This window comes from Dromiciops gliroides, chromosome 3, assembly GCF_019393635.1.
Source record: "Dromiciops gliroides isolate mDroGli1 chromosome 3, mDroGli1.pri, whole genome shotgun sequence".
NCBI lineage: Eukaryota > Metazoa > Chordata > Mammalia > Microbiotheria > Microbiotheriidae > Dromiciops > Dromiciops gliroides.
In genome coordinates this window covers 21,316,707-21,343,545 of record NC_057863.1, presented here as the reverse complement: position 1 = coordinate 21,343,545, position 26,839 = coordinate 21,316,707, and the positions used below count along the sequence as shown (strand labels likewise).

At 43.4% G+C, this 26,839-nt stretch overlaps 1 protein-coding gene across 1 annotated transcript in view; it reads left to right on the top strand.

Moving 5' to 3' along the window:
- Positions 1-637: 637 nt before the first annotated feature.
- The window catches only part of ARL14 (ADP ribosylation factor like GTPase 14), a 44,342-nt gene continuing 18,140 nt past the window's right edge, over positions 638-26,839 (top strand). The window contains exon 1 of the mRNA XM_043997166.1: positions 638-1,317. Within this exon, the coding sequence (XP_043853101.1) occupies positions 719-1,297 (579 nt within the window). The 5' untranslated portion in view covers positions 638-718 and the 3' untranslated portion in view covers positions 1,298-1,317. The remainder of the gene's footprint in view (positions 1,318-26,839) is intronic.

Here is a 26,839-nt window from a genome sequence, read left to right as displayed (position 1 = left end):
ACATTATTCTCCAATGGGGTGCACAGGCTTTAGCAAACTGTGGAGGGGTTCATAACACACACAGAAAAAGTTGAGCCTTCCTGGTTAAAAGGAAAACCTCCAAACAAATAGGGTGACCCCAAAGCAGAATGGGCTCCATCTGGAAGATGAGGTGGGATGCCTAAAGCATTGTGGAAGGATTCAGGATCTAGATGGAGCCAGACCAGATGGCCCCTTCAGAAGTCACTCCCAGGTCTGAGGTCCCATGATTCTACAAGTCATTTGCAAACTCAGTTTTCCATAGTGAGATCAGGGCACTGCTCTCCAAGGGCAGTTCTCTGAAATGCCTGACACTCAATGTTGATTGATTGGTTGGTTAACTTCCTTTTCTAACTCAAATTTTGGCATCCTGGGAAGAATAAAGTTGCAGTTTTCCTGGAGCATGGCACTACCATGATCCTATTCACTCATAAAATATTTCAACCTTTGAGCTGCAAGATTGATTGGCCGGTTGATTATTCATGTCTCACGTCTCATGGTACCTCCACCCCTAGGATAGGCTGGCCAGACCAAGCACTCATAAAACACTATTTGCCTATAATTGGGTCAACAAAGGCAAAGTATAAATGTACAAAGGTCCCTATTCTTAGCCAACAGCAGCTTCTGCTCTTTCTTTCTCTGCCTTTTTCTACAGGAGCTGAAGGAGGACCAGTTAGAGCTTCTGGACAAGGGGCTTGAAATGGGTATGTGGAACTCTAAACCCTCCAAGGTCAAGCATGCCCGAGTTCTGCTCCTGGGACTGGATTTCTCAGGGAAGTCAACAATCCTTTACAAACTAAAGCACAACAAGGACTTCATGACCATCCCAACCATTGGCTTCAATGTGGAGATGATAGAGATGGAGAAAAACATCTATTTCACAGTCTGGGATGTTGGAGGGCAGAAACATATGCGGAGCTTTTGGAGCCATTACTGTGAGAACACGGATGTGCTGGTGTATGTGGTGGACAGCTCTGACCACCAGCACCTGGAGGACTCCCGAAGAGAATTCGAACTCATTCTGAAGAATGAGCACATTAAGCATGTACCAGTCGTGTTGCTGGCCAACAAACAAGATCTGCCTGGAGCCCTCACCGCTGAGGATGTCACCAGGAAATTCAAGATGAAGAAAAACTGTGGTGACCGGGACTGGTACGTCCAGCCTTGCTGTGCCACCTCGGGGGATGGCCTGGCTGAAGGTTTCTGGAAAGTGACCCAGTTCATCAAAAGTTACACGAAATCCACAGAAGCCACATGGTCCTTCTTCAGACAGAATTAAAGCTGCAAAGGGTATTCCAGGTGTGGACCATTACCTAAACTGCCAAAGTTATTGGTGTTTTTGTTACTTCTCCTGTACTTTTAAAAAGTATATTCTGTTACAAGGGATGACTTGCTGGGGAGAAGAGGGAAAGAGATATATTTATAAATAAGCTATTTAAAAACTACATTTTTTATTTTTTAATTTTTTGGTGAGGCAATTGGGGTTAAGTGATTTGCCCAGGATCACACAGCTAGTAAGTGTTAAGTGAGGCCTGGATTTGAACTCAGGTCCTCCTGATTCCAGGGCCGGTGCTCTATCTACTATACCACCTAGCTGCCCCAAAAACTAAATAAGCATTGTATAAGGATGGAATGTCAAAGCTGGTTGAAGAATTGTGTTTTGTGACCCAGGAATTTAAACTGGAGAACACTAAAACCACTTTTTTTTTTTTAGTGAGGCAATTGGGGTTAAGTGACTTGCCCAGGGTCACACAGCTAGTAAGTGTGAAGTGTCTGAGGCCAGATTTGAACTCAGGTACTCCTGACTCCAGGTCCGGTGCTCTATCCACTGCGCCACCTAGCTGCCCCAAAACCACTTTCAAAAGCCATTTATTCAATAAGCATTTATTAAGCACCCAGTGTATGCTAAGCACTGTTCTAGGCACTAGGGACACAAAATCAAAACAGGCTCTGCCTTCGAGGAGCTTATAAATCATTGTAAATTATATACAAACTAATGGGGTGGGGGTGGGGGGTAGCAATAGCGGTTGGCAGAGCATTCCAGGCATGGGGGTGGGGGGGGGTTGGGGCGGCAGCCTGTAGAAGGGAATGCTATCTGTAGGAACTATCGCAAGTTAGCTATTTAGTTCTTTTCAGTCAGAGCATAGGAACGCCAGTGAGTCAAGCCGGTTGTCACGTGGGTGTTGGTGGCTTCTTCTTACTGTTGTTAGCAAACTTGTCCGGAGGGGCCGTTTCCTTTAAATTTGTATTTAAGCGCTCAGCACGCTATAGTTGGAGGGTTTCTATTTTTAGCCCCGGTGTTTAGCTCACTTGGACGGTTCGAAAGGAGAAATGAAAAGGAGGATTTGGTCGGGCCTGTAAGCCTCTTAGAATGCGGCTGCGGCGACGTTCCCTTACGGGACACAGTAATTTATTGCTTTATCACTTGTCCGGGGCCGCGGGTACATTGTTGCAGAAAGGTCTCTGGGAGCCTCCTGAATAAGCTCTACTCTGAGACTTGGGGGCTCGCTTTCCCAGTCCACTCTCCCGAAATAGCTGCGTGGTAGGGGGCGGGGGAAATGTGATGTAGATTTGGGAAAGGGGAAAATTGCGGTTCGGCCCTTGGGTACCTTTCACCTGGATCCCAGCCAGGTTGGAGGGACTGCCGCTGCCCAGAATTTCCTACCTTAGTCTCAAGCCAATTTAACACAGGTTATTTATTGCCGTGGGGCTGCTCTGGGGCGGTTGGGTATGCTGACTCATACCCTAAAGCTTAGGGGGTGATTTCACAGGCTCCTGGCACTAGCCTAGGGTTTGAGTCTGGACTGGGGCCAGGGTAGGCTGTTTGAGAATATAACCACCCTATGGGACCTGCTCCGAGCTCAGATTTAGCTCTCAAATCCTAAGAACCTCCGGAGGCTTAGGTCAGTTCCAAGATAATCTAGGAGTTTTAAATCAAGTAGCAGGAGACTCCCTGGAGTTGGGGGCATGGGGTGGGGGCAGGGAGGAAAAGGAAATTTAGGCTGAACTGGAATTCCCCCAAGCATGACTCAGAACCTTCCCCGAGGCCCTGGAACTAACCTCCCCCAAAGCAGAAGAGATCCCAGATGGGAGTACTAGAGTGGGTAAGTAATGCAAGTATTATCATGCCCATTTCACAGATGACAAAACCGAGGCTCAGAGATTAAGACTTTCCCCACAGATATAAGGCTAGTAAATGGAAGAGCCGTGCATTTTGCTGCCAGAATTAGATCCTCCCACCCATGGTCAGTTATGACCCCTCCAGGTCTTTTTAGTTGGTGCCCAATCACTGTTTCCTCAAAGCCTGTGTTTTTCATTATGTTAACCCAAGATGTACAACCTTACCCTCCTCCTTATAAAATCATTGGATTTTAGAGCTGGAAGAGACCTAAGGGATCTTCTAGTTCAAATTCCTCTTTGTACAGATAAGGAAACTGAGGTCCAAGGTGATTCGCACCTAGTAAGAAATAGAACTGAAATTTTAACCCAGGGTTTCTGATTCTAAATCATATTATGCTGGGACAAAAATCCCTATTGAGACTCGGCACTAGAGGTAACTTCCTATGACAGCTGGACTTAGCATTCAGGGACCCTTCCTTGATATGTGGTCTTGAGCCAGTCACTTAACCTGTGTAAGCCAAAGTTCCCTCCTCACCAGGCTTCTAGTGAGAACAGGTGGCACAATGTGTACAAAGCATTTTGCAAGCTTTCCCATGCTCTGTAAATGGTGGTTGTCTTTGCTGCCCCTGCTGCTGTTATTACAGCTGCTCAGCCAAATTTAGGGAGCCCACAGCTCCCAGTTTTGCCACCCTGAAGGTGGGAAGGAGGATGGGAAGGGTGACAGCACACCTCACTACAGGTGTCCTGCCCATTTGTTGGCATTTCACAATTCTCTTATCTCTTAACGTCTTATCAAGGTAACAAGTCAGGCAGCTGAAGCAAGATATGAACAGTTTTCATATTATTATCATTTAAAAAAATTTTTTTAGAGTCGCCAATATCTTTATTGACAAGTGCAAAAAGGGTTAGCACGGCAGTCCCGGGCTGGCAGAAGAGCAGGACCTTGGCAACCAGAGTCCAGCGACACTTCCGGGGAAACAGGAAGTCCATTTAAAAATTTTATAATAAATATTTATGACCTCAAATCAATATCACTTCCCTTAAGGCTAGTTTTTGGTGTGCACACAAAAACGCTCTCCCTCCTTTCCATCGAAAGGCATTAACCCGCCCATGCCCTCGCTGGAAAGTCAGGGAGATGAGCTGGTAGAGAAGATTTGGAGTCTGGATTGTTTTGAGGTTGAGGGAGAACATGGTGTGGCTGAAGGCATCAAGGAAGCAACCTGGGTACTGGGGAGCAATTGAAGACTAATCAGAAGGTCAATTCCTTGAAGGAGCTTGAGAGAGAAGTGATTGCCAGTCACCTGCAGTTCTATAACCTGTGCCAAGAGGTGTGCCTGTGTACACTGCTCTAGTCACATTTGCCTACCTACTTATTAAACTCCCCTCCATTCCTTTAAACTCTATCTCATCAAATCACCTTTACCAAAGTCATTACTTTAAAAAGTGTTCAATAGCTGTGGTAATAGAAAGCATAGTATAATAGCATGTAGGTAGTGAAGGGGATAGAGGACTTGACCTGGAGTCAGGAAGACCTGAGTTCAAATCCTGCCTGGGACACTCAGAAGCTGTGTGACCCGGGGCAAGTCACTTAACCTCAGGCTTCCTCAGTTTCTTCTTCTACTGTTGTTTGTCCTTCATTCTTTTGTGTGAATTGGGGTTAAGTGACTTGCCCAGGGTCACACAGCTAGTAAGTGTTAAGTGTCTGAGGTTGGATTTGAACTCAGGTCCTCCTGACTCCAGGGCCGGTGCTCTATCCACTGCGCCATCTAGCTGCCTGTTTGTCCTTCATTCTTGAAGAGGCCCATGACATTGGGGTGATGTCATGACTTGAACTGAATTGGATTTAAGTGAGGGAGGGCTGTGCAACCTCACTCTCTCCTCCAGAGTCATCTGGGTCCAGTAGCAAAATATATATCAGGATGACTGGAGATGGCTCTGGCTGTTTAAGGCAATTGGGGTTAAGTGACTTGCCCAGGGTCACACAGCTAGTCAATGTCTGAGGTGAGATTTGAACTCTGGTCCTCTTGACTTCAGACCCAGCCCTCTATCTACTTCACCACCTACCTTCCTCTATGAAACAAGAAATAATATCACCCTCTTCCCAGGGTTATTGTAAGGGAAGAGTGAGACTTTGCAAGCCTTCAAGTGTTATACGAATGCTAGCTATCTTATTATTTTGGGGGGTATTGGAGAAGGAACTTCAGGGTGGTGAGTACTTTAGGTATCTACCATCCTACAGTTTCTTCTCCAGTTCTCAAGATAAAAGACAAAAGAACAGAAAGCTCAGGTCTTAGTTGTCTCTGAAGACAATTCATTCACAAAGAGGCAGAGGGTGATAGATTTGAAGCTAGAAGAACCTCAGAGATCATCTCATCCAATCTCTTCATTTTACAGATAAGGAAACTGAGGCCCAGGTTGGCGAAGTGATTTGCCCATGGTCATAGAAGTAGATGGTGTCAGAGGCAGGATTTGAACCAAGGTTTTATGACTCCACAATCATTGTAAACCCCATGGCTGATAAATAGAGGAACGTAGGGTGCCTTGATGAAGGACACCTAAATTGTTGTAGGCAGTCGTCATCTTTGTCACTGGCCTCTATCGTGCTCTGCTGTGGTCATCTCTCTCTCTGTGTCTCTCTGTCACTGTCTCTGTCTCTCTCTCTGTCTCTGTCTCTCTCTGTCTCTGTGTCTCTTTGTCTATCTGTGTCTCTGTCTCTCTATGTCAGGTGACTCCACCAATCTCTACCTCAGTGACAAGAGGTGGGGACTGGTCTGGGTGCAATGGAAGCACCTTCTCCGACAAAGGAGCTCTGGACTCAGACAGTCCAGTTGAGTCCTGGGAGAACCTGGCCTCTAAAGAAAAGGTCTAGGCTCTTTCTCGTTATCTCTGACCCTTTATGTTTCTACCCCAGGGGAAAAAAAAAATCACTTAAAGCTTAGGTTTGGCTCATGTGCAGGGCCCTCCAAAAAGGAGAGGTACAAAAATACTCATAAATAAATAGCTGTCCTATGTCTGTTTACAATGAGTACATTCTTAGATCACAAAAACTTAAAATATTTAAATACTAAATAGTAACTCATAACTTCTATTATACTCTCAGGAAGCTGATTCTTCAATCAAACCATGAGACATTTTGTAGACTACCTGAATAGCCGTTTTACCTTCATCTTAGCTCCACACTATCTAAGCAACCCCCTCAAGATTCCTATCTCCTGGCAAGCTAAGGGAAGGTTTGGGCTTTTTCTCCAGCAATGGCCATTTTCTCATCCAAGAAGCATTTGTTGTAAGTTCAGGGCAAAAATCCCACATTGCAGCTGGCACCAAGTGAAGGCCTCTGGGGCCCCATGATGTTTCAAACTCCTGAGTTTGCCTCCAAGGAATCATAGCCATTTGGAAACCTATGCTCAGTGAAAGAAATCCAAGCAGAAATAGCAGCTGGGAGGGCCAAGATCCAGACTCAGGCTCTCCCAGGAGGCAGAGGTGTTCATCATCACATTCAGCCTTCATAGATTCTGGGGTGGAGATGGGTAAGGGGCTCACGGGGTCATCGCACACTTGTAGAATGCCACAGAGTGATGGCACTTTTTAAGGTCTACTGGATGGCCTCCTTCTGCTTCAGTGGCCAGTCCTCTTTATTCACTGCACCTTCATCCTGCTGCTGTCACAGGGAACAAAGAAAGGGTTGTTGCATCATCTCAAAGGCCGTTGGTGCTAAGCGCTGTCTCTTCTGTCTTGCTCCCCTCCCCCAACTGTCCAGTGGAACTTAGTTCAACTCCACACATGCTCTTGAGGGTATCCCTTCAGCACTAGAACAACGTCAATGGGGCTTCCCCAGAGGGCAATAGTACTAACGCCTAGTTATCCAAGTCCCTCTGAAGGCAAATAAAAGGCCTGAGAAAGGCAGGTTGGCTCCTCCCACCATCATTACTGACTCCTCTCTCTCTCTCTCTCTCTCTCTCTCTCTCTCTCTCTCTCTCTCTCTCTCTGTCAGCCTTTCCAACATCCTGCCCCTGCCCCATATTGCTTGATCTGCTAAATATTAACACACCCGCTACTACAGTATCTACTTTTCAAGGTTGCTGCAAGGAAAGTATTTTGTAAGCTCTAGAAAAGAAATCGAAATGTAAATAATTCTCCTTCATATTATTTCCTTGTCCGCCACCCTGAGGCCCCTTTCCCAACTCCAGTTCCTGGTACGGAATGCCTACAATAGACCGAGTGTTTTATCTTCTGAAATCTAAATCTTATTTTAGTCTTCGGTCTGCAAAGACCAATATCAGTGCCAGGGTGTAGTTTTTGTTCTTTAAGTTTAAAAGAAGAAGAAAGAGGGGAGGGGGGGGTCAGGAAAAGAAGGAGGGAGAACAAGAGGGGGAAGAGAAAAGGAGAAAGAAGGGGGGAGGGACGGAGTTCAAGGAGGACAGAGGAAGGAGGGTGAAGGCTGGGTGGGTTGGGTTGGGTTGGGTTTTTACTCCCTGGCTTTTTTTTTTTTAACTAGCCTTAAAAATCCTTTTTAAAGCTGTAGAAGAAGTTTTACAAGGTTTTATTCCGCAGGGAGCCAAGGACAGGCATCCCATACTTCCCATACATTTTTAGATGCATTAATGGCAGTGGAGAGCACTTGGTTCAACCCCTAGACCACAGATTCCAAACCTTTTTTTGGCAATCTGGTGAAGCCTTAAGGAACTTCTCAAAATAGTATTTTAAATAATTAAAGGAAATGCTACATATTCATTAGAAGTTAGTGAAAATAAAGATGTAATTTCTTTTTTTCTCATCCATGTTCACAGACACCTCAAAATCAATCCTGGGACCTCTTGTTAACATCCTTTGCCCCAGGGGCAGCTAGGTGGTGCAGTGGATAGAGCACCAGCCCTGGAGTCAGGAGGACCTGAGTTCAAATCCGGCCTCAGACACTTAACACTTACTAGCTGTGTGACCCTGGGCAAGTCACTTAACCCCAATTGCCTCACCAAAAAACAAAACAAAACAAAACAAAAAACATCCTTTGCCCCAGACCCCTCAGAAGAAGAGAAAGGGAATGACTGGGAAGCCAGCCAAGATTATGAAATATCTCCTGGCCAGAGGCCCCAGGCTCCCCGAAGCTCCTGACAGCTAACCCTCTAGAGTTTCCTGGCCATTTTCTCCTCAGCCCTCACTAGGTCCCCAAGCTTCCAAACCATCACACCGCTATCATTCTAGGTCTCTGTCCACCCTCTCTTCCCATGCAAACATAATTCTGCTGCCACCAGTGCATGGGGCAGTTTTGCCAAGGGGCAGCCCTTTGTTTCATGCTACAGAAGGAGATGCGACTTGATTGGCTGAGAGAATGCCAACTATGACGTTTGCCTGCATAAGAGACAGGTTTTGTAGAAAAACCTGAGACTTTGGAGATAGTCACGAAAAGCGAAGTTCCAGGGGTTGATTGGGGGTGGGGTCAAAAAGTGGGGTGGGATGGAGAGAGGGAGCCTCCACCTTCCATCCTCCTCCCCCGGTACTCCACCCTGAAATATCCCCTGCCTTCAACCACTGGTGGCTCAAAACTGAAACAGCCCTTGCTCTGGACCAGTTAGCAAGCTGAGAAGGGGGAACAAGGGAAATCTCTGAGCCTACTACAGAAGTATGGGGAGGTGTGTTCCTAGAATCCCAAGGTAAAACTATGGCTGTCTTTCCCACAGAAACTTTGCCACACAACATAAATGAAAGAACATCTAAAATTGAACTCTATCTAATGTCTTGTTTTTTATTTTTTTTATTTTTTAGTGAGGCAATTGGGGTTAAGTGACTTGCCCAGGGTCACACAGCTAGTAAGTGTGAAGTGTCTGAGGCTGGATTTGAACCCAAGTACTCATGACTCCAGGGCCGGTGCTCTATCCACTGTGCCATCTAGCTGCCCCGAACTCTATCTAATGTCCAAGATTGTCTCCAGTGTGCCTCCCTCTCTTATTTGCACAGGTAGGAGATTCTGGGTATGGAATGTTGCATTTACCATTAGACAAAGTTGAAGCACTGATTGTTTTTTTTTTCCCCCAACAGTTTTTCTTTGTTTGTTTGTTTGTTTTATGGGTTTTTTTGGTGAGGCAATTGGGGTTAAGTGACTTGCCCAGGGTCACACAGCTAGTAAGTGTTAAGTGTCTGAGGCTGGATTTGAACTCAGGTCCTCCTGAATCTAGGGCCAGTGCTCTATCCACTGTGCCACCTAGCTGCCCCTCCCCAACAGTACCCCCCCCTTTTTAACCTTTGTTAAAACAGATGGTTTGTTGGGTAAAGGAAGGAGAAAGAAATACTTTTAGAAATGAAGGTGATATAAAAATGAAAGAAAAACATTTTACAAAGAAATATTGTTTTATGCTGATTATTTTAGCAAAGTACCATACATGGCTACAGTAAGTATAATAGGTTTCTTAAAGACTAACCTGGGAACCTCACTTCACTTCCCCAAATAGTAATAATAATAAGAGCCCACATTTCTACAGCACTTCACAGCCAGAAAGTGATTTATGATCTAATTTGTTCTCTGGGAAGTTGTATAACATTATTTTGATAGGAAAATATCATCTAGTTTCCACAGAACCCCTGAAAAATGAACTTTTGGAATACAACCTATTGGAAAAGTTGGAGACCATTTTTTGGGGTCACAAACCTGTTCTACCAGGTCTTCTGTTTGAAGAGAAAACTTTTTTCCCCAGCACATTATGATCTCATCAAGCTCTTCATGGTATTTTATTATCCCTATTTATCTTCCATAAGGTAAAGTCTGAGACTCATCCAAGAGTTCTTGATTAATGATGCCAAGCCTATGCATCACAGCTCCAAAATGCCCCTCAAGGAAAAAGGAAAGGGGCCTGAAAATAAATATCACTTCAATATTATTATTAAATTTTGAAAATTGTTCCCTGGTGCTGGAAAAAAAATTGTCTTAGGGCACAAGTAGAGATGAATGGCAATGAATTAGAACACATAAAGCATTGCAATCACCAATAGATATTAAAATCAATACATCTATTTGAAGAAAAGCTTTTGTGCCAGCATCACGACCATGGGCAAAGTGGCCCCTAAGGAACTGGGGCAGGCAGGGGCTCTTCTGAGGGACATTCTCTGTGGTTCTCTGCTGGAGGACTTGAAGGACCGATGGGCAAAAGATCCCAGATTCCCCTTAATCGAGCTAATGGGGCTTAATTGGAAAGAGGTGATCACAAGAGTGGGGACTGGTTTGGGGGGGTTTGGTTTGGTTTGGTGTTTCCAGCTCTGTGCTACACTGCAGTTTTCCTCCAGGGAATGAATATGCTCATTCCCTTCTGAGCAGAAAGTCTCTACTTTCTAATAAGCCAAGACATTCCCACCCAGTCTGGGTGCTTCTGTGCTCAACCACAGAGTTTCTAAGGGCCTCTTGAGGCTTAATAGTCACAGTTGATGATGAATGCTCTGATCTGTGCCAAAGGTCTGCCAAGCAAAGTGAGCTTAGGGGAAAGGCTGGATGGGTTTTTGGTCTGGTTATTGATTTATTTCTTTTTGGTGGTGGGAGGAAGCTTGGTTCTTATTTTCCTGATGTTAGGTGCACTTGCCTGTCTATTTGTTACCTGTTTCACCCAAAAGCCCCTGAAGGCTAGACAAGCCCATCAAGGGCTTTCTAGGCCTCTAAATTTAACTGACAGGTAAGTCGCTTTTAGCAAGTCAAATGTCAAGAGGAGGTAGCATAAAAGCAGCACCCTACAGACCTTTAAAGAGTTAGCTGTCATCCTCAATGCCATTGTCACTATCATTATAAACAAATCTGGGTTTATCTTAAAAAAGAAAAAGATCATTGGGCACACCTCCGCAGAAAAAGGTACCCGTCTTGGGGGTTGGCTTAGGACCCCAGGAACTCGAAATTAGGATAAACCCTTCCCTGTACCTCCCAAAGGTGGAGAATATTATAATAGTAGGACCGGCCCTCCCCTGTACATCCCTAAGGCGGAGATTATTATTATGAGACTGATAATCCATTTATCCTTACTATAACTATAACTGTCTTTTCTTTCACTATTCAAGAGATACCTTTCCACTATTCTGGTTCTCTCCCTGTGGTCACTCATAGTATTGCAATAAAACTTGGGAAACTGAGTCACTGAGTCTTGTAATTCTTTTGGGACGACTCACGATCAGTTTGACCCTAAATTCTATCCCACATCAAGGAGATGGAGTGTTTTGTGAGGGACAGGAATGTCAGTGGATTGCAGAGTCCAAGGAGGGGGTGGGAGGAAGAATAAGGTATAAGAAACCTAGAAAGGTAGGGAAGGGATGGATCATGAAAAATCAGTCTGCATTGCTTACAGGGTCCACAGTCCTTTAGACTGGGTTTGGCGTCAGAGGATCTGGATTCAAATCCTGACTTTGCTACTTATTAGTTTTGTCTGTAATATTGGGCATATCACTAAAACTCTCTGGGGCTTAGTTTCCTTCTCTGTCAAATAAAGGGGTTGGATTAGATGACCTTTAAGGCCCCTCAAAACCCCAGATCTATAATCCTATAACCAAAGAATTGATACCTTTGTTCCAACTGAATCTCTTAGCATTTGCAATTTGCAATTTCCTATTTGCTATTTGCTAGTACAGAAGAAAGAGCAATGAATGAATTCCGAGGATCTGGGCCAGGGATGAGTCAACCTTTCAAACCCTGCCTTTCACACTTCTTATACGTGTGACCTTGGGAAAGTCACAGCCTTCCAGGGCCTCAGTTTCTTCATCCACGTGTAAGAGCTCTGATTTTATGGTATGAAAAACTTTAAATTAGTTAACAGATTTTGGTTCACTAATTTAAAGAGGCAAAACATAGATTTAGAGTTCGAAGGAAGCCTAAAGATGATCTAATCCAAACCCCTCTTTTTTCAACTTTTTTTTTTTAAGTGAGGCAATTGGGGTTAAGTGACTTGCCCAGGGTCACACAGCTAGTAAGTGTTAAGTGTCTGAGGTCAGATTTGAACCCAGGTCCTCCTGACTCCAGGGCCAGTGCTCTATCCACTGCACCACCTAGCTGCCCTTCAAACTCCTCTTTTTTCAAGGCAAATTCCCAAGCATTTATTAATGTACTATGTGCTAGGCACTGTGGGAAGTTCTGGAGATACAAAGAAACAAAGCTGCTATCAAGGAACTCCTGTTCTAAAGCAGAGGCAACACGCAAACCAATATGTAATGGACACAAAGTATATTGGAGCTTTTCTGTTTGGTTCGTTGGAGCTGATTAGGTCAGGCAAGTGAAAGAACCAAGTCTTCTGACTCCATCACTTGTTCCTCTACTTCCCAATGCTCCACTAACGTTGAAACTTCTGTTCATTTTGTGGTTCAGGTGCCATCTTGAACTAAAATGGCCACCTGTAAAATGTTCTCACTTTAAATGGATTCCAAATCATTTGATACCTATGTACAAAACCTTTATGTCAAATGCTCCTCTGGCATCAAGAGCTTGGAAACACTTTAGGGGATGTTCTCACTTCTCCTGACTCAGGCCCTGGGAAGTCCAGAAAATCCTTTTATTATACCTACAAGTCATTATGCTGAGGCTGTGTGTGTCTAATTTCAAGCATGTCCTTTGCAGTATTATAGAAGAAAATGGTTTTTAATAAGAGTAAAACAAAGCAGAATGTCTTGAATGAGTAACCATTTGTCATAAAGATCCCCAGAAAAATCCCCCCAATGACTTTGATTCCCATATAGGACGGTTACTTGAACTGAGGCCCAAGAAGGCAGTGGAAAGTTGGTTAGTATACAGTATTAATTAGGTATAGGACAGCTATTTATTTCCTTCATGAAAAATAAGTGCTAAATACAAAAATCTGTCACAAGCATGCATTAACTTAAAACCAGGCAGGGAAAATCTACTCACAAACCACAAAACTCATCATGGAATGCAAAGCTAACCATGCTTCATGCCTCTATGAGATAGATTATCATTTTCATTGTTACTTTGTCAAAGCTCTAGTGCTATAATTCCAGACCAGACCAGACCAGAGAGATCCTCTTCCATAAGTCCTTTCCCCCTATTCCCATCAAACCATGATTCTTCAGAGACTTGTACTGAAAGGAGTTAGTTGTGGGGCTCTGATTTCCTCATACAGGTTCAGTTATGATGACCAAAAGCTTTCATGTCCTTTCATCCTCTAACACCAGAATTACCATCCACCCCAGGGACTGTTCCCTAGTTGACTGTGAGTTGACACAGTATCTCAGTTACAGGTACATAAGAACATGGGTATGATATTATTGTCCAGAAATCTACTCAACAGTAAGGACTTTTATTTCTGCCTGGAATACAGTAGGTATTAAATAAATGCATGTTACAATTAATTGAATTTGCCAAATTCTCTTAGGATAGTGGCCATTTTTGCTAGTTTACCAGCTGTAACAGGATTATAGGCATTTATCACCTCAGTCCAGTGCCTGTAGGGCACTGGTGGGGCAGGTAGGCAGCACAGTGGATAGAGGGCTGGGATGAGAGTCAGGAAGACTCATCTTTGAGAGTTCAAATCTGACCTCAGACATTTACTAGCTGTGTGACTCTGGATAAGTCACTTAACCCTGTTTGTCTCGGTTTCCTCATCTGTAAAATGAGCTGGAGAAGGAAATGGCAAACCACTACAGTATCTCTGCCAAGAATACTCCAAATGGGGTCACAAAGAGTCAGACACATTCAACAACAACAACCCATGCTGGTTCCCTAAATCAAATTATGGAGAGAGAGAATACTGATGGAAGTTCCCAATACTATATATCTGCGTGTGTATGTGTATGTGTAGATGTAGATATATATGCACATATACACATACGTGTATATACACATGTATATATATATATACATATACATGCTCGTATATGAAGAGATTACAGAAGTATGACAGTGACCGAATAAAATGAGGTCTACAGTTCACATTATATACTTGTTTTGGTCCTTCACTTACTTTTCTTTGTTATCTTTTTTTTATGATTGCCATTCTGTGATAAGCATAGAAATAAAATGAGAGCAGTAAAATAAATTGCCAAATTATTGTCCTGATTTCTTTCATGAAGGAGAGGAGATGCTATGGCCAAGTTCCGTGTTGCATAATATGTATATGGGCACTAATATATACCAATTACAGTTTTGATAGTGAACATAATCAGACTTCAGAAAGCTGGGGAGAGGAGAGGTGGTAGAATGAGAGAAAAGGAAGTTTCCAAGTCAAAGTAACATGACTGGGGTGGCTAGGTGGTGCAGTGGATAAAGCACCGGCCCTGGATTCAGGAGTTCCTGAGTTCAAATCCGGCCTCAGACACTTGACACTTACTAGCTGTGTGACCTTGGGCAAGTCACTTAAGCCCCATTGCCCTGCCCAAAAAAAAAAAGTAACATGACTAAAGAAATGGAGATTCCCACCCAAAAGCCTGGGCTAACCTGCCAAGCATTCTCCCAGAAAGCCTCTCTCAATTCTGTTCTGTGTGTAAGGTGCCACGCTAGGCACTGGGGGAGCCAAGAAGACCCCAAATGGTGCCTTTTGTCTCTAGGAAGATTGCAACCTACCCAAAATATCCCATTATTAGTCCCATTGCTGCCAGACCCCAGGGTTCCCCTTCCATTGCTGTCATCCAAAGGCAAAAAGAAGGGAGATTTCTCTACCAATGACCATCATTTTGGGTTATAGCTTTCCCCCATTTTTCCTTCCCTGGGAGGACCTTTTTTCTTATCTGTTCACTGCCGTCCAACCAACACAGTTCATTTTTTATGCCAGTATAAAATTCATTTAATATATCATAATGAGGTAGCTAGATGTTTCAGTTGATAGACTCTGGGGCTGGAGTCAGGAAAACCTGAGTTCAAATCCCTCTTCAGATATTTGTTAGCTGTGTGACCCTGGAAAGTCACTTAACCTTGTTTGCCTCAGGTTCCTTATCTGTAAAATGAGCTGGAGAAGGAAATGGTAAACCACTCCAATACCTTTACTGAGAAAACCCCAAATGGGGTCATGAAGAGCAGGATATGACTGAAATGACTGAATAACAATAAGATATTATAATATATTTATAGTATTAATGTCTAATTTTATAGATATGGACATACTTATATGTATGTGGATATATTGTATATGTGTGTATATGCTATAAATAAAAATATATGTAGATGTGTATGTGTATATATACACATATGTGTGTATGTATGTGTATATATACACACATATATGTATATATACACACACATATATAGATATACAGCAAGTACCTGGAAGGGACTCTATGTCACAGGAGGCTGATGAAATCCTCTGCATGCATGGAAGAGGCATGTAATAGAAGTTCCTTGCTCCCCAACTTGGAACAAGAGCAGACATTCTCTAAGTGGTTCTGGTCTGCTAACCGGATGAAGAAGCACACTGTTGATTGTGTATCAAGGAGTGGCGTGGTTCAGCATGCTAGTCAGCCAGGGTCTGGCCCTTGGTCAGGCCTTTCCTGCCTAGATGCAGGTCAGATGAGACAGTGGTTATAGAAGAGGAGTCGCTCACTTCTCATCTAAAACCAACATTTACAGGTCTCTGTCCTTTGCTCTTTTTTGTTTGTTTTCCCCTGTTTTAGATGGAGACTAGAAATGATATGATATATGAACATGTGCATGTACACAGCACATACATGTAGGTGTGCAGAACATGTACATATTACATGTGTGTTCTGTATATACCTTCTCTGTATCTAGTTGTTTGAGTGTTAGCTCCCTAATTACATTTGTAAACTTGTACACATGCATACACACTGAGTGTATCTTGTGTAACCTAGTTATCTACATGTTGTTTCCTCCATTAGACTGGGAACTCGCCCAGAGCAGAGACTATTTTTTCTTTTCTCTGTATACTTAGCCCTTAACACAGTGCCTTGCACATAGGCAGCACTTAATAAATGCTTGTTGACTGACTAACTGAACTTCCCTTACAAACATAGTTAGCTCTCTCTCCCAGGAAGACCAGTTCTCCCTGTACTAGATCTTGCTATTTCTCCATATGCAACTGTGATAAATCAAGGATAAAGACTCTTTTTACACAGAGGAGGCATAAATCATGAAATAGTCCCTTCTAGGCACTCCCCATTGTCACCTGACTTTTTAAATCCCTACTTCTAGGCCCTGACTGTGGGAATCACCACATTTCTGAATGCTCTACCCCAAAGCTTCTTAAACTATGGGTCCCAACCACATATGGGGTTCTGTAATTGAATGTGGGGGTCTCAAAAATTTGGCAACAGTAAAAGGTTATATATACCTATTTTATATACCTATATACCCAGGGTCAAGTAAAAATTTCTTGAGCAAAAAGGGGTCCCGGGGCAGCTAGGTGGTGCAGTGGATAGAGCACTGGCCCTGGAGTCAGGAGGACCTGAGTTCAAATCCAGACTCAGACACTTAACACTTACTAGCTGTGTGACCCTGGGCAAGTCACTTAACCCCAATTGCCTCACTTAAAAAAAAAAGGGGGTCTCAAAAGGAAAAAGTTTAAGAAGCCCTGCTCTACCCTATACTCAGCTGTGTTTTGATAAACTTTTAACACTATTCTCTCTGGGGGAAAAAATGTGCACACAACACACTGTGAAGTTTACATTGTTAACATTTTTTCTATCACTTTCTTAAGTCTAGACAAACAACAAAAACAATCAAACAAACCCTGATGTTGTAGCCTTTGCTGATTTCTGGGGTGTAAATGCTCTGATTGAAAATTTAACAACCAGCTCTAGAGCAGACTCACACTGCCTCCAGCATATGCCCACCTACATCTATCCCCTGATCCAAGGTTGAGCCCTTTTAGGGTTGCATAGCATAATTCAGGTCTCTGGAGGAGCAAGGGACACAGCCAACTATTTTGAAGAGTCAGTCAGGGAGGTGCTTGGTGTACAGCCAACTAATCAGAAGGATCGATCTGAAGCTATGTTGCAAGACTGAGGTGGGTGGGTATAGACAAGAGAAATCAAAACAGCACAGTCAACTGAACCAGGAGAGCAAATTGGGTATCAGCGTCATGTGAGTCTGGCAAAGTCTCAGTTACCAAGATAGCTAAATCATGAGGCAACTAAAAACCCAAGAGGGGCATTGTCCAACCAGCACTTTGACTGCTTAAGGGTTTGGTCATCAAGTTATCCAATTATAAACTAGAAGGTGCACTGAACACACCCTTTGACTTTCTGGATGAGTCACCCATGCCTCCATGGCTCAGGGGCCCTGGCTGGGTCAGGAGGACACAAGGCTGCCCAGATCAATACTACATGAGGCATCAACTCCAGCTGGAGGTGGGATGGGAGAACCTCTGCAGTGGAAAGATTTGCACCCTCTGTCATTTAGCTCTGGACCTCATCATCCAGCTGAAATTGCCCTCTTCTCAACCCCCTTGGACTTCTGAGTTTTCACTACTGTCAATCACCCTTCACCTAGATAGTCTGTCCTATCTAGGTTTTGGAACGCCAATCTCTCCTGGTGCTCCATCCACCCATTCCACCCTCTCTTCTCAGTTTTCTTTACTGGTTCTTCATCCCAGTCATGCTCATTAATGGTAGTGATCCTTCCAGGCTCTGTCCTGGGCCCTCTTGTTTCTTTATACTTTTTTGCTTAGTGATCTCATCAGCTCCCATGAATTCAGTTATCATCCCTATGTGGATGATTTCCAGGTATCTCCATCTGACACCCTAGTTTCTTTTTTACACTATCATCACACATCTCCGACTGCTTCAAACTCAACGTATCCGAAGGGAAATTAATTATCTTTCCTCCAAAATCCCCCCTCCTTTAAGATTTTCCTTATTACCACGATCTTCTCAAGTCACCCAGCTTCACAACCTTGACTCAGAACTTATCTTCACTCCTCACTCTTTCACTCTTTTTTTTTTTGAGGGGCAATGGGGGTTAAGTGACTTGCCCAGGGTCACACAGCTAGTAAGTGTCAAGTGTCTGAGGCTGGATTTGAACTCAGGTACTCCTGAATCCAGGGCCAGTGCTTTATCCGCTGCGCCACCTAGCTGCCCCCCACTCCTCACTCTTATTCACCCCACATAGTCAATCCATCAGCAAACTTTGTCAAGTTTACCTCCACAACATCTCTTGGCACCTTCACTCCATTCATATAGTCACAACTCCAGTTCAGACACTCATCACCTCACCCCTGGGTTGCTACAATAACTTCCTAATTGTTCTCCCTGCCTCAAGGTTCTCCCCACCCCAATCCATTCTCTATTCACTTGCCAAAGTGATTTATCTATAGCATAGATCTGACCATTCTTCCATTCCCTCCCTCTGGGTGCTCATGTGGTTCCCTATTACCTCCAGGATCAAATACAAAATCTTCTGTTTGGCATTTAAAGTTCATCATAACCTGGACCCTTCCTACCTTTCCAGGTTTTCACCTTACTCCCCTCCACCAACTCTACAATCCAGACACATAGACCTACTTTCAACTCCTCAATCACACCACTCTTTTCCTTCCTTTGCACTAGCCTTTCTTCACTTAAATCCAATCCATTGCAAGTCATGACATTTGTCATGGTCCCCTTTGAGAACAAAGGACAAACAACAACAACTGGGAATCCCTCATTCTTAGAATGCTCTGCCCCCTCACCGCTGCCTCTGGGTTTCTCTGGATTTCTTCAAGACCTCCCTCAAATGACCCTTTTTCAGGGAGTATTTCGTGTTGCCCTCAGAGGCCAATGCCTTCATTTTTCAGAGTTTCTTCATCTAGTCTATGTCATATATGGACCCACCCATGGGCATGTTATCTACCCATTGGAATGCCCTCTCTTTTTTTTTTTTTTTTGGTGTGAGGCAATTGGGGTTAAGTGACTTGCCCAGGGTCACACAGCCAGTAAGTGTTAAGTGTCTGAGTCCAGTTTTGAACTCAGGTCCTCCTGAATCCAGGGCCAGTGCTCTATCCACTGCGCCATATAGCTGCCCCGGAATGCCCTCTTTGGGAGCAGGAATCATGTTTTTGCCTTTCTTTGTATCCCCAGCACTCAGCAAAGTTCTAGGCATATAGAAGGAGTTTAATAAATGCTTGTCGACTGCCTGACTGTCTAGAAAGTTATTTGGATAAAAAAAAAAATCATTATCAACTGGGAAAAATAAAGGATTCACAGAGAAGGTAGCACAAGTTGACCCTTGAAGGAAAGGATCTGAGACACAGAGATGAGGAGGGCAGAAATTCCAGCCATGAGGAACAACTTGTACAGATGCATGGAGATGGGAAATAGAATGGGTTCTAGGAACAGCTAATCCATTTTGATTGTAATGTAGAGTTTATGAAAGAGAGTAGATGGGATGTATCTAACTTCAACCTTAAATGTATGGAGCTGAGGAGTTTGTATTTCATCCTTAAGGAATGGAGAGCCACTGAAGTTTTTTGAGGAAGGGAGTGATGTGGTCAGGCTGGTCACAATAGTATTTTGGCAGTTGTGTGGAGGATGGGCTAGCGAGGGTTAAGGACCACCAACAAGGAGACCAGTTAAGAGGCTTTTACAGCAGTCCAGGCTAGAGATGATGACAGCCTAAACTATGGTTGTCATGTGAGTTGAGAGAAATGAATAAATGCAAAAGATGTTATTGAGGCAAAATTGATGAATTGGCAAGTGATTGGATATTTGCAAGTAGGAAGAGAGTGTGTGTGGTGGGGGAAGCTAGGTGGCGCAATGGATAAAGCACTGGCATTGGATTCAGGAGGACCTGAGGTCAAGTCCTGCCTCAAACACTTGGCACTTACTAGATATGTGACCCTGGGCAAGTCATTTAACCCTCATTGCCCCGCAAAAGAAAAAAAAGAAAAGAAAAAAGAAAAAAAAAGAAGAGGGTAGGACCAAGAAAGAGTCCAAGGTGACAATATTGGTGCCTGGGAATATGCAGATATCCTCAAGAAGAAAAGGGAACTTTGGTGGGAGGAGGCAATCGGTTCCATTTTGGCATATTGAGTTTGAGATGCCAATGGGACATCCATCATGTCCAGTGGGAAGTTAATGATACAGAAATGGACTGGACTTGATAATCAGAAGACATGGGCCTAAGGCCCATCTCTGACATTTACTGGCCATGACAATGCACACAAATCATCTAACCTCTTTTAGTCTCTTTTTTCATCTATAAGATAAAGATAATAATGTGTTTTCTTTGATGATTTGGTAGATACAAAACCCCATCCACGTGAGTATTTCTATATATTCCTTGAGGTCAGAGATTATATTTTTGCCCTTTTTTTAATATACCCAGTGCTCAGTACAGTGCCTGGGACCTGGTAAACACAATAAAAGCTGGTTGACTTACTGACACATTAGAACCCTTCCATGCCTTCTCATCCTGTAAGAGTCTTATCTATGCTCTGTATATCTGTAAAACGAGGGGTCTGGACAAGATTGAATGAATGAACAAAAGCATGAATGGAGAGATGGGTGTATGAAAGACACTTATTGAGTGTTTACTATTGCCAGTCTAGGAGCAAAAAGAAAAAGTAAGAATAGTGCCTGTTCTCAAGATGCTTACATTCTTTTTTTTTTTTTTTTGCAGGGCAATGAGGGTTAAGTGACTTGCCCAGGGTCACACAGCTAGTAAGTGTCAAGTGTCTGAGGCCAGATTTGAACTCAGGTACTCCTGACTCCAGGGTCGGTGCTTTATCCACTGTGCCACCTAGCCGCCCCCCTAAGATGCTTACATTCTAATGGGGAAAGACAGTATGTATATAAATAGGTATATACAAAATACTAATAGAGTAGAAACAAGGTAATCTTAGAGAGACAAGGATTGTGAGTTGGTCCTTTGAACAGTCAATTATATCTCCTTTTCCAGAAAAAAATGATTGATTTGATTATTGTGTCTGATGAGCAAGGAAGGGGAAGGTAGGAGAGTAATTCATGTGATGGTAAGGCAGATGACAAGATGACAAGATGGATCAGGTACAGTGAGAAGCATAGTCTGATTTGGACTGGCTTGCTATACTGGATAAGCTGAATTAGAACTCATTCATTCACCAGTTCAGCTCAGCTCCAAAGTGGGAGTTCCAAAGCTGAGAGTATTAACTCTTCTAAGGACTGAAGACCTGATTTCTGGCGTTCAGGTCCAGAGTGTTCCTGGTGCAGAGAATCTGGTCAGAGGCAGGGCAGATGACAAGATGGCGCAGGGAGATGGATGGTTGGGATGGCCTCTGAGATCTCTACCAGCTCCAGATCGATGATTCTATGGACCCCCATAGGAGGTTCGTCCAAGTAAGAGATCTTCCTTTGGTCCTTTGACTAGATTATAATCCTTACAATAAATGTTCCTGTTAGTGATCCAGATCTAGATCTAGATCTGAGAAGCTCCTGTCTGACTAAGTTGCTACAATGTGAATATCCAAAAGGAAAAAGAAAAAAAGGACACAATACCCATGGTGTGCAGAGATAGGAGAAAGAAGCATTTGAATCAGCTGGAACAATCCTGAATTGGAAAGGAAGTGCTCACCAAAAGCCCCAAAGCAATGAATGTGGATAAGCAAATTAATGGAATGGGAAGATCTAAAAGAAATAAACCTGCCAAGAAAAAAATTCCCCCTCATAAATTATTTCCTGCCCTTTTTCATGGTTTAAGTTGTATCAGTTTGTAAAAGCTTCCATAAAAAAAAAGGAAGACAAATAAATTTCCAATAATACTTGCAAGGCTTTACATATGAAATGACATGATTTTAACACTTAAGTGTGTATTGAAGGGTCCCTAAATTTAAAACAGAGGTTATTAAAGACAATGTGTTTTTCATTTAGTATTAAATATTGGATAATTCCTTTATGGAGAAATTTTGGAAGGGTATGGAAAAGTCAAATGGGATGATAAAATGTGGACAGGTTGTGATCAGCATTAGTGAAGGAGACATAGCATATCAATGAGATCACAGACCTATTGATATACTGTTGACTTTTTCATTCTTGGAGTTCATTGCTTTGCCTCTGTAAATGTCTTCTTTGTTGGCTCTTAAGGAAATTCCCTTCACAAGTAAGTAGTAGGATTTGAGATGCCCAAGCAAGCTGTTTGGCCACTCTCAGAGGATACAGGGTACGGAGCCGAGGGGACAAGTATGCTAGGTTGGTTTTCCAGTGGGAACACAATTGTGAGGTAATATACAGAACGAGCCTAGAACTCAAAAAGACCACACAAAATCTCCCAGGTGAGCATGGGACTTCCTAGGACCTGGTCCTTTTAGTGAATAGGATAAGGTTAATACCTAGAAATGCTACCTGGAGGTTAAAAATAGGTAGATGATTAGATAGACAGACAGATAGATATAGATGGATGGATGGATGGATGGATAGATAGATAGATAGATAGATAGATAGATAGATAGATAGATAGATAGATAGATAGATAGATAGATAGGCAAGCAGGCAGACAGGCAGACAGGCAGACAGATAATCTTTTCACCTTCTTGTTGGTATATGAACTTCTCTTAGTAAAAGACTTTTCTTCCACAGTTAGCAATACAAAGCTTAAAATGTGAATGCTATTTGAGTGCATGCATTTGACTGCTTGTACTTTCAGTAAGTTCTTTTTTCCCCCCAGTAAGTTCTTAATGCCTAATTTGTTCAATTCAGCACACATTTGCTGAATGGTTGAATGAATGATTGAATGAATGAATGAATGAATGAATGGACTGATACCAGTTTCTCTCCTTGTTTTTGGCTGGGAGGAAAGAGAAAAGGAAAGCAAAAGGAAACTGAGTGCTTTAAATGGGGCAAAGCATCATCCTCCAATAGGGAAACAGCCCAGAAAGAAGAAGCTGGAGACAAAGAAGACAAATATCAAAGACTTTGCAATCTTTCCAGGGGTCAGTCCTATTTGCCTTCAAATGAGAGAGGTGAAGAGAATTTTAGCAGGGGTGCTGTTTTTGTTTTGTTTTGGTTATGTTGTGGGAAAAATAGGTTAGGGATTTGGGGACCTTTGGAATTCCTCTTTAAAGAATTACACCCAAAGGGTCACCTGATGCTCTAATCTGCCTAGATAGTATAGGAGTCACAGATTTAGACCAAAAGCAGAGGAGATATTCAATAAATAGAATGAGAGGAGCCAAATAGTCAAAAATAAAGAGGAGGGATTGTGAGAAATGGGTAGTTGTCTCCTCTCATTGTGGATATAACAGTCAGTCGTACTTCCCTGACCTGTTTGTAGGACAAAGGTCTCAGATCCCCTCCTCCCCCTCAGGTTAGCAAGGTCACATGGTTCAAGGAGCCCTGGTCTCAATTAGGTCCTCTCCAGAGTTCTGTCCATATAAGGAAGTATAAGGTCCACTCCTGAGTTATGCCCATACAAGGAAGAGGGGTGGGAATACTGCGTTCCGATTAGCTAGTTTTTCTGTGTAGATTGTAACCCCGACCAGTGATGAAAAAGGGGAAGGTCCATTCGCATTAGGGACTAGGGTATAAAACAGCTGCACACTAGGGTGCCTCCTTCTCATGAGAAGAAAATAAAGCCTTTGTCACCTCAAAAAAAAAAGAATTACACCCTCTTGCACACAAAGGCAATTAGAATAGGATAGTAGTTTATTTAGAGGCAGGGGAAGGGAAGGGAAACCAAGAGAGAAACCACTGGACTTCTCATGGGGAGAAAGGCATGGCACAGAGCATGGCTCTGAGATACCAATCTCCTTGAGCAGGAGACAGGCAGGTACTTTTATAAAGGACTGATGGGGGTGACCATCTGACTGTGGAAAGTTCCCTTAGTGAGGGAGGACCATCCCCCACTGAAGGTGGCTGGAGGAGTTGGGTGAGGGGTGGCTGCAGATCTCTCAAGCCATCTCCTCAGGATACAAAGGCAGCAGCCACACCTAATCTTATCTCCCCAGGGGTGGAGGAAACTGCAATGAAGGGTGGGGGTCCCTGAGGTTGCTCTGCTGCAATCTAGTTCCATTTATCTCTTTAGGTGTGTCTGTCCTTTGGATTAGTTTCCCAAGGAGAAGGTTCCTTGATGTACCCCAGAGAATTTCTGGGGTGCTCTGGGCCCATAACATTTTGGTGGTGGTGGTGATTGGTTGGTGTAAATCCTGGAATCAGCATGTTGGAGCGGAAAGGTAAAAGAACATGAGAGTCCCTCTAACCACTTGGAAATTTGCTCTATGTGATTTCTTTTTTTTTTTGGTGGGGTAATGGGGGTTAAGTGACTTGCCCAGTGTCACACAGCTAGTAAGTGTCAAGTGTCTGAGGCTGGATTTGAACTCAGGTACTCCTGAATCCAAGGCCGGTGCTTTATCCACTGTGCCACCTAGCCACCCCCTGCTCTATGTGATTTCTAAAGGACTTTTGTGCTTAATTGGCAGCTTCCAGGAGGCTCTTGCTCACTGAAAGACCTTTGTGTGTGACAATTTATGAAGAACAAACACCATGTGTAAAACATGTTCTCAACCATGGATCTCAATGGAAATGGAAGAGGGAGAGAAGCATCCCCAATGCTGCCCCCTTTGGATCTTCCTGGTCCTAGCCCAGAGTGGTCAGTGGGGGTAGTGCCTGCCTGTGATCCTTGCTAGCTGGAAGGCTGGCACATCTTTGGAGCTTGGGTTCTGTAGTGGACTGAGCCAATCAAGTGTGTGCCCTAGTCTGGCATCAGTAGGATGAGCCCCTTAATTTTAGTACTTTCCCTCTGTTGATGATCTCCAATTTATCCTATCTATATTTTGTTCTTTTCTTTTTTTTTTTTTTGCAGGGCAATGAGGGTTAAGTGACTTGCTCAGGGTCACACAGCTAGTAAGTATCAAGTGTCTGAGGCCGAATTTGAACTCAGGTACTCCTGACTCCAGGGTCGGTGCTCTATCCACTGTGCCACCCAGCTGCCCCTCTATATTTTGTTTATACATAGTTGTTTGCATTTCCCCATTTAGTCTTAGGTTTGGAGTCAGAAAGAGTAGAATTCAAGTCCAGCCTCTGATATGTACTAGCTGTATGACCCTGGGTAAGACATTTAACCTCTGTCTGCTTCAGTTTCCTCAACTACAAAATGGGGATAATAATAGTACCTGCCCCCTAGGATTGTTGTAAAGATGAAATGAAATAATACTTGTAAAGAACTTAGGATGGTGCCTGGGACATAGTAGGTCCTTAATAAATGTTTATTATTTCCTATGTTCCCTCCCATTAGACTGTGAGTACCTCAAGGAAAGGGATAGTCTTTTGCCTCTTTTTGAATTCCCAGAACTTAGCACACTTCCTGGCACATAGTGTTCAGTCATTTTTCAGTCATATCTGATTCTCCATGATCCTCAGCCTGAGGCCTAAGCTGCTACCACTATGTGTTTGTGGTATTTCTGTATTTTATAATCAGTTAGCATATATAAAAGTGTGCTACCATTTTTATTACAGTCCTGTCTTTTAAAATATGTTACTGACAAAGGTTTTGAGTACTATACACCTACCTGTTTGCCCATAAGCTTCTGTGGCGTGATTCTAGATAGTGTAGTGATTTTTAGGATCATGTATGCCATGTTATAACAGGATCCAGGGGTTAGTGGATTCTCTCTTTTGGTTCAAGGCTTTCAACCTTATGGCAGCAATAATTCTGGACTATACATCTCTTCACCCTCTGGACCAGGCCTGCAAGGATTTCTACTCCTTCCACTAAGATCTAGGGACAGCTCTACAACCTTACTCAGCTTGAAGCAGTTACAGAAGAGATCTTTGCCCTCTTTTCCCTTAGCTATTTGGGGGTTTGGGGGGTTGTTTGTTTGGTGGGGCAATGAGGGTTAAATGACTTGCCCTGGGTCCCTCCCTTAGCTATTAAAAGAAAAAGTGGGGGCAGCTAGGTGGTGCAGTGGATAGAGCACTGGCCCTGGATTCAGGAGGACCTGAGTTCAAATCCAGCCTCAGACCCTTGACACTTACTAGCTGTGTGATCCAGGGCAAGTCACTTAACCCCAATTGCCTCACCCCCCCCAAAAAAAAAGAAAAAGAAAAAGTGGGGAATGTAGTAGCAGCCTGGTAGGCACTGAGGGGGACACTATGACCATGGAGAAATACAGGTGATCAGCTCGTTGGGGTCAGTTAGAGATTACTCTTCCCTTGGAGAAGTCAATTAGTTAGTTAACAGACAGTGGTTGGTCAAACAGATAATAAAGCAGCCACCCAGAAAGCTGGGCTCCTTGAATTTACAACATGAGCTTAGTTTGGAGCCAGTCAGGTTTGCTATGTGATTAAGACCAGCTAGTGACAATAATCTCAAGTTAGAAATGTGGAATTTTATTATTCATCTATCCAAATAGCTAACATAATTTGCAAACTGCTGTAACTTTTCAGTCTTAGGTGTCTCCCCCCACTCCCTTCTCACCTACAATTGAAGTCATGAATTTTGATTTAAGGGTGAATGTGAAGTTAAGGGATATGTAGTTATTTGTCAATCTTTTCCTGAAGGTTTAAGGAAACTCTCTTATAGTCACTATCAATGTGGGATTCTAGAATGTAATGTCCAAGACCTAAGCAGGGGACAGCTGCTGCAGACCACAACCCCAGGATCCCGAGGACAAGAAGTAGATGGCATCCAGAAGAGAGCACCCCAAGATTAGACTGGACAAACGCTGAGAATACGCAGCATCCCAAAGACGCTGGCCTTTCCCTGTGTCCTATCCACCTTGTCAGGTCACCCTGTGGTTTTGAATTTTACTACAGGTGGGACTAAGTTTGGTATTTGTGGGGATTTTCTTTGCAGCCAGCTCTGCCCCCCCATTTGACAATGATCAGTCCCTCACAT